This window comes from Carlito syrichta, unplaced genomic scaffold, assembly GCF_000164805.1.
Source record: "Carlito syrichta isolate Samal-C Ts95f unplaced genomic scaffold, Tarsius_syrichta-2.0.1 Scaffold303270, whole genome shotgun sequence".
Taxonomy (NCBI): domain Eukaryota; kingdom Metazoa; phylum Chordata; class Mammalia; order Primates; family Tarsiidae; genus Carlito; species Carlito syrichta.
In genome coordinates, this window is record NW_007247366.1 from 235,952 (window position 1) to 245,264 (window position 9,313).

The 9,313-nt window shown below is 51.2% G+C and overlaps 1 protein-coding gene across 4 annotated transcripts in view; it reads right to left on the bottom strand.

Moving 5' to 3' along the window:
* Positions 1-3,791: 3,791 nt before the first annotated feature.
* Positions 3,792-9,313, bottom strand: part of PFKFB4 (6-phosphofructo-2-kinase/fructose-2,6-biphosphatase 4) — a 59,237-nt gene continuing 53,715 nt past the window's right edge. For 2 of the 4 annotated variants that reach the window (XM_008058260.2, XM_008058263.2), the window contains 4 exons: positions 7,470-7,599; positions 7,298-7,360; positions 6,407-6,471; positions 3,948-4,224 (listed from right to left, as the gene is read on the bottom strand). In XM_008058260.2, coding sequence (XP_008056451.1) covers positions 4,165-4,224; positions 6,407-6,471; positions 7,298-7,360; positions 7,470-7,599 — 318 coding nt within the window. In that variant the 3' untranslated portion in view covers positions 3,948-4,164. Of the gene's footprint in view, positions 4,225-6,406; positions 6,472-7,297; positions 7,361-7,469; positions 7,600-9,313 lie in introns of all 4 variants that reach the window. The other 2 variants (XM_008058259.2, XM_008058261.2) reach the window with 2 other exon arrangements.

A 9,313-nucleotide genomic window follows, 5' to 3' on the forward strand; every position in this document is an offset into this window, starting at 1 on the left:
CCACTGCACTCCGGTCTGGGCGACAGAGTGAGACTCTAACTCAAAAAAAAAAAAAAAAAATATTCAAACTCTTCCTCAAAAAGTGCTGAGGAGGTCAGGTGTTCACCCAAGTAAATCAGTGCCCAGAGATAGGTTGAGGACCCTGAACTGACCCCCAAGCTTAGCTTCCAAGAGGAAGCTAGTCGAAGCTGATAGCAACCTAAATCCTGCATAGCTGCCTCTCCCTCGATCCCTGTGATGACACAGCTGGGAAAGGCAAAGCCATAGCTGTTGGCCATCCCAAACCACCCAGAAGCAGCCCAGCCACAGCCACCCTCTGCCCTGACACTGACAGAAGCACAGGTGGGCTACTCACCCATCTTGTCTATGGAAGAGCACCCACCTCCCAACAGCCAGCTCAGGGCAGGAATGAGGGACAATCCGGTGGCATTCTGAGGCATGGGAAAGTGAAAATCCTGCCCCTTGTCTCCTCCACCTTCCCTACTCCTGACATGGGCGACAAAGAAAATACCAGAGAACTAGCCAACATGCCCCTACCCCCACAGCTTCATGCAGCCCATCCATCCTTGACCAGCTCCTGACCCCTTCCCCTAGGATGCCAACATTTGGAACCCACATTTCCATGGACTTCAGAATCTTTCCCTTACCAGTGCTCCACTCCAGATTCCTCTGTCCCTCTGCCTTCTGCCTCTTGCCCAGTACCCAGAGTCAGCCCGGAGAAAACTCGGGCCCTGTCCCTGCCCGCAATACAATTCCTCTCCAGTGAGGGGTGAGTGAGGGGGTAGGAGCTGAACCCAAGAGTCAGCTCCTACCTACAAGGAAGACCACAACACGGGACATCTGCAAAGCAGGCCAGACAGAACACCTCACAAATGGAGAACTAGCTACATGATATAGTTTGGATAGTTTTCCTCTCTAAATTTGAAAGATGGTTCCAGTGTTGGAGGTAGGGCCTGTGGGAGGTGATTGGATCATGAATGGCTTGGTGCCCTCCTGGCTCTAGTTCACAGGAGAGCTGGTTGTTTAAAAGAGCTCAGCGCTTCCTTTTCTCTCTTTCTCCCCACCTTTCCTCACCATGAGACACACTCCACCTTTGCCTTCTACCATGATTGTAAGCTGCCTGAAGCCCCACCCGAAACAGATGCTAGTGCCATGTAGAACCGCAAGCCAAAATAATACTTTTCTCTTTTCTTTCTTTCTATTTTTTTTCTTTGAGTTGAAGTCTCACTCTGTTGCCCAGGCTGGAGTGCAGTGGCATGCTCATGGCACCGCAGCCTCAACCTGCTGGGCTCAGGCTATCCTTCCGCCTCAGTCTTCCAAGTAGCTGGAACTACAGGCATGCACCATCATAATTTTTCTTGATTTATTGTAGAGATGAAGTCTCACCAAGATACCCATGCTGGTCTCGATCCCTTGGCCTCAGGCAATTCTCTTGCCTCTGCTACTTTTTTCTTTTCTTTTTTTTTTTTTGAGTTGGAGTCTCACTGTCACCCAGACTGGAGTGCTCCCGGCCACCGCAGCCTCTACCTGCTGGGGCTCCAGCGATCCTTCTGCCTCAGCCTTCCAAGTAACTGGAACTACAGGTGCGCGCTACCACGCCCGGCTGATTTTTTTGATTTGTTGTAGAGATGAGGTCTCGCCTGCCCAGGTGGGTCACAAACCCACGGGCTCAGGCAATCCACTCACTTCAGCCTCCCAAAGGCGCGGGATTACAGGCTGAGCCACCAAGCCCGGCCTGCTACTTTTTTCTTTATAAATTACCCAGCTTCAGCTATTCCTTTTATAGCAACAGAAAATGAACAAATACATTGCAAAATACAACCTTAAATAATTATTTTCTTAAAAAGCATTTATTGCAAAGAATGCTGGACACAGTGCTTTGTGTGGCTGTGATCCAATACCATCTATCCAGGGAAATTACAAGAACATTGGCAACATGGGCATGTTGGCCAGCACAGCTGGAACCTGGCAGCCAACTGCCCATGCCGAGACCACTCCAGGGTAGAGGCTTTGGGGGCTGCCCCTACCCAGGCCCTGACCCCTAGAATTTCCCTCCCCCAGTCCTTGTAACGTATCTAGTCTAGCAGCTCCTGACTACCTTCTGCACACAAAGAGGGAAGGCCTCAGTGGTATTGCCTCAGGTGGTATCCAGATGTACATGCCCTATTGCTGACTAAAGGAACCTGCTATGGCTAACAAGTGAGTGTCCAGGTGATAAAACTCACCAAGACTCTGAGACACATGAAGCAAAGGCTGCAGTCCCCATGTCCCAAAGGCAGTGTCATGGTCCTCTGGCCCCAGGTCTAAAGGGCTTGGGGCTTTGACAGGAGGTGAGTCTAGAAGGAGGATCCTGCCCAAGGTATGCCTTGGACATCCCTCCTCAGAGCAGCATGCAAGGAAGAGATACTACCAGCCAAGGCCAGGGACACTAATTTCTCTCAGGGGTAGGTGACATGGGCAGGCTGCAAAGTCCTAGGGGGCTGGAAAAGGTGGGCTGCTCTGCCAGGCACAGGTCAGGAAGGTTACGGGTCCAAAGTGGGCTTGGTATCCAGAGGCCTGGCTTCACCAGACCTCACCTGTGAGCACCTGACTACAGGTCCAGACACTTTCTTACCCAGCCCCACAACTTGCTGGCCAGTCTGTTTGCCAGCTAGAAAATGTAGCTGGAAGCCACTGCTCAGACTTCCTCTCTGGGCCCAAAAGAACTCAGGGGTATGACAGATACCTGACTTCAGGAGGCCACTTTCACCAGGCTTACATGCACAGGATTCAAAAGCTATGGCATAGCTCGGAAAATCCTCCCTTGCCCAGGGGCTGCCTCTGGATTCTGTCTTCTCCCTTCCTCAGGCCCACAGATAGAGATCAACCAACACCAGAGCAGGCTTTTCAGGACCACAACAAGTTTTTCTGAATCACTTAGGGCGTATGCATGTCTCTGCCACCAGTGTACATTCCTGTGTGGACACAGGCAGCAACAGGTAAGAGGCCACCTCCTATCCGGCTACAAGTTTGCACAGCCAGGGAAGGGGAGCAGGGACAGCAGCCTGTCCCTAGAGCACTTCGGTGAGTGCACCAGGAAAGTAACTTGTACAACTGCCCTTGTCTTTAGGTGGCTTCACTGTGAGAACAGTTGGGAAAGGGGGCGCCCTTGGCCACCAGCTCCCCAAAGTATTCCAGTGTATGCACAACTGGAGAGTGGTGACCACAAATGCTCCCCTCCCCACGTTTCTGTACATCACAATGTGCTGAAGTGAGCATGTTGCTTTTATGAGTGCCCACAAAAATGGGTGACATGGATACAGGGCCACAGACACAGCCCAGGAGGCGTTTGCTGCTCTTTAGTTCCAGATGGGGAAGGGCTCTCTCTCCCTCTCACTGAAGGCAGCAGAAGTTCAGGGTCTCATACAGATCTGGCTCAGGAAGTAGCCAGAGACAGGACAGTAGAGGCCCTTCACAGGGTCCCAGGTCCATCCAAGGCAGTGGGGTCACAGTGAGAACATCACAGCAAGTACTTGACGCCTTTTTTTTTTTTTGAGTCAGAGTCTCATTCTATCATCCAGGCTGGAGTGCAGTGGCACACTCATGGCTAATGCAGCCTCGACCTGCTGGGCTCAAGTGATCCTTCTGCCTTAGCCTTCCTAGTAGCTGGAAGTACAGGCGCACACCACCACACCCAGCTAATTTTTTGATTTGTTGTAGATATGAGATCTTGCCATGTTGCTCAGGCTGGTCTTGGACTCCTGGACTCAGGCAATCCTCTTACCTCCGCCTCCCAAAGTGCTGGGATTACAGGCGCATGAGCCACTGTGCCCAGCCAGCACTTGCCATTTCACATTTAGGGTTTCACACTTCACAAAGCCAACCAATCTGGTGAGAGGAAACACCTAAGAACTGCAATAGAAGAACCTGGTGCTGGGCAACCTCTCAGCAGCCTGTGAAGATGCAATCTGGCCCAGTGATTCTTAGCAGCAGATCAGGAACCACGTAAACCTTGTCACTGTCAACAAAGAGGCAGGTGGGCTGGGGAAGGGGCTCTGGGTGCCATTAGTCACAAGTAGCTTCAAGAATGGTCCTGCATGGTGACTGTCACATGAACGGGGGCCTGGGATGACCTCGTCTGCAGAGATCAGCACCTGCCCAGGGGTCATGGTACATGAGACATAGTCACTGGTGAGCAGGGACTGTGACGAGGGCTTCCTCTGGAGGTCTCGAGATGTCTACATTCTGTACAAACAAAACAAAACACAGAACACTCATCCTGTGGCAGGAATAGATGGGATAACTGCTGTCTGTTTCCTCATTGCTGTGGCCCATCTAGGTTCATATTCTTACCTCAGAAGCCTTGGCCTCAGGACTCTAGACCCTAAACTTCCCTAAGACACAGGTCAAGAGCTTTGTGCTATACAGAGTGGACAGAAAATGGAATAAAGTGGGGGAGGAGGATGCTACCCTATTCTCTCCTCCATTGAAAACAGGCCAGGCAGTACCCACAGCAAGGATGCCCCACATCCTGTCTCAGGGCTGGGTCAGCTGGGGAGAGATCCCAGGCTTGGGGCTTTCATCCTCATAAGTGAGGCAGAGAAGGGGTTCAGCCTCTGAGAGTGCCTCCTTCCTGGCTCAAAGTGTTGGCAGACAGGTGTCAGATGTAGTTCCAAAAGCTTATTGACATCTCGTAGTCTGCAGCCTGATTGTCCCCTCAGGACTGGGGCAGAGGGACTCCTGTAGTTCCTGAAGTCCTCTGCCGCAGATGGTTCCCACCAAGCCACAGAGCCTAGATCCACCCTTGGCCTGCTGAGCTCAAGATGTCTCAGGCCTTAGGAATAGAAGACTTCTCTCAGCTCTATGAGGCTGTCCTATGTGACCTCTGATTCTGGTGGCCCATCCTCGCAACTGTAGACCCTCAGAACCATCACCTGCAGGAGCAATCACCAATGACCTGGGCTACAGCCCTGTGCAATATGACATGCCCGGATCTTCAGGGAGGGAGACATAGCCTCCATGGCCCACATTTTGGGCTCATAGGACTGGCCACTGGAATTGCAGGGGCAAGTACAAGTCTCACTGTGGGGCAGGTTTCCTGTGAGGGCCCCTTGCCCACCACAATCCACCCCCAAGGATGGGCCAGGAGACCCCGGGATCCTGTTTACCTGAAAGAGAACCATCTAGGAACCAATGACTAGTAGAAGTTTGCCTCTCAGTAGCACCCATTCAAAAGTGAGCAGAGTGACTGTCAGCATATCAAGGTCATGGGCCGGTGGGGTCACCCCCAAAGGCTGCCAACCCAGGGGCCTCTCTCACCATCACCCTGTCGGTGCTGGGGCCCAATATCATCTTGGTTTTCCTCAGCACAAAGGATATCTGTTAGGACATGCCTTCCCCTGTGGTCTGTGGTACCAGATTAGGCTTGGGCTAAACTCAGCCAAGAAATGCATAGACTCTCAGAGCAAAGGGAAAGAGTCCTGCATGATGATTGGTCCTGATTGGGGCAGCAGCCTTGGAAAAGAGTAGAACACATCCATACATCTGTGAGGTTCAAGGTCAAGGGGCTGCAGGTAAGCAGGGCCAGCCGGCGGGTTGGGCCAGGTATCTTAGTCCAGGCCAAGGCCTTCACTCCTAGCAGAGACCCAGGGCCCAAGCAGATCCCATCATGGATGGCAATAGGCATAACTGAGGTCTCAGGAACCTTCTTGGTTCAGTAGACTCCAGGAACTAGGACTAGGGGTCCCAGAAGGGTAGGCCCTCCCTTGGCCTCAGTGGGAAAATAAACCAGCATTGTGGAGGGTGCCTACATGGGCATTGAGAGGGTTGTGGGCAACACTTTGAGGAGCTTCTACCTTCAACAAGGCACTTAGGGAACATGGTAGGGGGCGGGGTGAACCAGTCCTCAGGAGTAAGTTCTCTGTCCTGTGCTGAGAGCCCTTCAGCATGTGCATGGCCCTGCCAGAGGGAGCTTGGAAAGGTCCTCAACAAAACACGATACTATTTTAATTTTGAAAGGTGCTAGAGTTAGAAAAGATGCTCATGAGGCCTGGGCTAGGGTGAGAATCCTCACCTGCCCTCTGAAAGTTTCCAGGCTCTTTCTCTTCTCCTTGGCTCAGACCTCCATGGGACTGCTGGGAACCACATGGCTCCTGAAGTCCTGGGAGCCCAACCATTCTCCTGCTCAGGCACTTCCTAGACTGGTGGTCCAGCTTCAGGAATTTCCCCATCTCCAAGGCAGATGGCCTTGAGAAGGACACATGCAGGACCCCACCCAGAGCCGAGGCTCAACCCTGATGATAGGACAACAGGCTTAGCACAAGGCTCAAGCTCCCTCTGGCAGGTGCTGCAGCTGGGTCTGACATATGCAATGTCTGGACACCCCCCTGGGAACATGTCCGCCACCCAGCAGTGACCCCATTGCTACCTGAGGCCTGTCCCGGTGCGTGTTCACAGCTGCCACATTCAGGAATATGGACTCCACTTTACAACCTGCCAAAAGGAAGATATAAATCCATCCTCCCTCCTCAAAGGAAGCTGGAGCCACCGAGGACAGAAACTTCTCTCAAGAGGAGGCTGGGTGTGTGGAATGGAGCAGCCATCTCAGCCTCACTCTAGTCCTTCCACTTTAGGCAGCTCTGGGAAGCCCCAAGAGGAAGAACGAGACACCCTGTCAGATCCATGCTCGTCCAGGTGTGACTGCCCACACAGGGCCACATTGAGGCCCCGAGCTGCCTAACTTGGGATGGAGGGAGGTCAGGGGAACAGTAGCCCTAAGCTGTCACTTACTTTCAGTTTTCAGGGTCCCCAAACTCCCCACACCCAACTCTGCCACACAAGGCCCAATCAACCTCGGGCCAGGTGCTCACAGCAATGGGGGACAAGAGGATTATCACACATCAAAATGACATGAGCTGCCACTGAGTTTCACAGTCACTCCCCCAAGAACACCTATATGAAAAGTGAGGAGCTACAACCCTAGAGATGAGGAAGTCGCCTAAGTTCTCTATGGATACAGCAAGAGGCAAGGGTGGAACTCAAACACCAAAATATTTTAAGGTCCAGGCCCTAGGAAAAATCAGTTTTGGAAAAATCAGTAGAAAAGTGCCTCTTGCAGGTGGGTAATGGTTAAGGAAAGATCACTGGGGAGGTTTCCGGGGCCACATACTTTTTTTTTTTTACAACAAAAGCAAATTGGAAAAGGTAGTGGATACATGGGTTCTTAATGTGACTTTCAAGGAATCTGCAGAAAATCATGGACCCTGCAGAAATCCAAAGTCATGGCAACCCAGGGTCAATGTGTAGGAAGCTTCCTTACCATAAGCCACAGGGGTCAGCTTCAGGACTGTGTGCAGCGGACACTTGAGGTAGGGCAGCTGTTCTGTAGACACAGAAGGGGAGGGCTGGCATGCCAGGTATGCCCAAGTGACACTCCCCCATCTCTTTATACTCACACACAACCCCCACCTCCCCAGGGGTAAGGCCCACACCTGCCGCCTTGTCAAGGAAGTAAGCCAGGAGGCAGCGCATTACGGCTTGGTGGCAGATGACTAGCACATTCTCTTGTCTCTCCAGCTCCATGATGACAGGCTCCAGTCGCTGGACCAGGTCCTCGTAGGACTGCGAGGACAAGCACAGAAGGGGTCCCTCAGGACTGATTCTGGGGGAGGGATGGACAGATCCTGAGCAATGGGTCACTTTCCTATACTTGGAGTTTGTCACCATTCTGGGAAGTTGTGGCTAGACACCTTCCAAGTCTAACTCGTGAGGGCATAGGAGTGGGTAGCTAGCCCTACAGGGCTGCCATGGTGAGAAGGAAGCTCGGGGTGGATATGTGGACAGCTGGGCCAGGGGGTAGGGTAGGACTGAGAGAGCAGTGCTAGGCTTCAGGCTTGCAACCCAGGGGCCACCTCCATGCCTACCCATGGGTCTCTGCTATGGGATCAAAGTGTTGGCAACTATGACTGGCAGAAAAGACACTGCCCCACCCTGGAACTTCCTGGGGCATGACTCTTCAGAAACACCTGAGGTCTCTAGTAACTATTCTCAAAGTCTCCCTGCCCTGTGTCCTCCCCATCCATGTACACCTTAGAACTTTGCAGGTCCTCAGGCTAACCTCAGTCAGTAAGGGCTAGAGATTTTCACCAGCACATACTAGGCCTAAACCCTGGGGGTGTTTCATCCCTCTGTGCACAATGAGTTGTCATTTAAAAAAAAAAAAATGGCCTCAAACAGTTGGAACTGAATTTGACCCAAGCTCTAATCAGGAAACAATACAACACATTGATTTTTTTTTTTTTTTTTTTTTTTGAGTTGGAGTCTCACTCTGTTCGCCCAGACTGGAGTGCAGTGGCCGCTCCCGGCCACCACAACCTCGACCTGCTGGGCTCCGGCGATCCTTCCGCCTCAGCCTTCCAAGTAGCCAGAATTAAGGCATGTGCTACCACGCCCGGCTGATTTTTTGATTTATTGTAGAGATGAGGTCTTGCTGCCAAGGCGGGTCTCGAACCCGTGGGCTCAGGCAATCCACTCACCTCAGCCTCACAAAGGCGCGGGATTACAGGTTGAGCCACCGAGCCCGGTTGACACATTGATTTATGCTCACCCCTGGTAGTTCTGGGGAAATTCTAAATCAATACTTTTGGTAAATTTAGGCCGGGCAAGATGGTTCACCCCTATAAAGGCGGTTCACTCCTATAAACCTAGTACTTTGGGAGGCTGAGATGGAAGGATCACTTGAGGCCAGGAGTTCAAGGCCAAACTGGGCAACATAGTGAGAACTCATCTCTAAAAATAATTTTAAAAACTATTAGCCAGGCATGGTTGTAGTCCCAGTTACTAGGAGGCTGAAGTGGGAGAATCCCTTGAGATTACAGTGAGCGATGATTGTGCCACTGCACTCCAGCCTAGGTGACAGAGCAAAAAGTGAAATTCTATCTCTAAAAAAAGACAAAAAGAATTCTTTTGGTAACTTTAATTTTCCAACCAATTTTTTTCTCTGTATTTTTAAATTTGAGCAGCGAGCTGTTTTGTTTCTGTTTGCTGTTACCTAGGTTAGTTGCAATCTGAACTTGACCTCCCAGTATGTGAGGAAAAATTAATATTACTGAGAGTGATATTATCCTGAAGACAGCATAGTATAGGGGCCTGTAAGCCTGGCATCTTGGTAGGGGTTTCTAGATATGTGCATGTGAGTATACACACACATCTGTCTATGGGGGTTTATTTATTTATTTATTTAGATTTGGGGTCTCTGTCGCTTAGGTTAATTTTTTTATTATTTTATTTTATTTTATTTTTTTGAGTTGGAGTCTCACTCTGTCGCCCAGGCTGG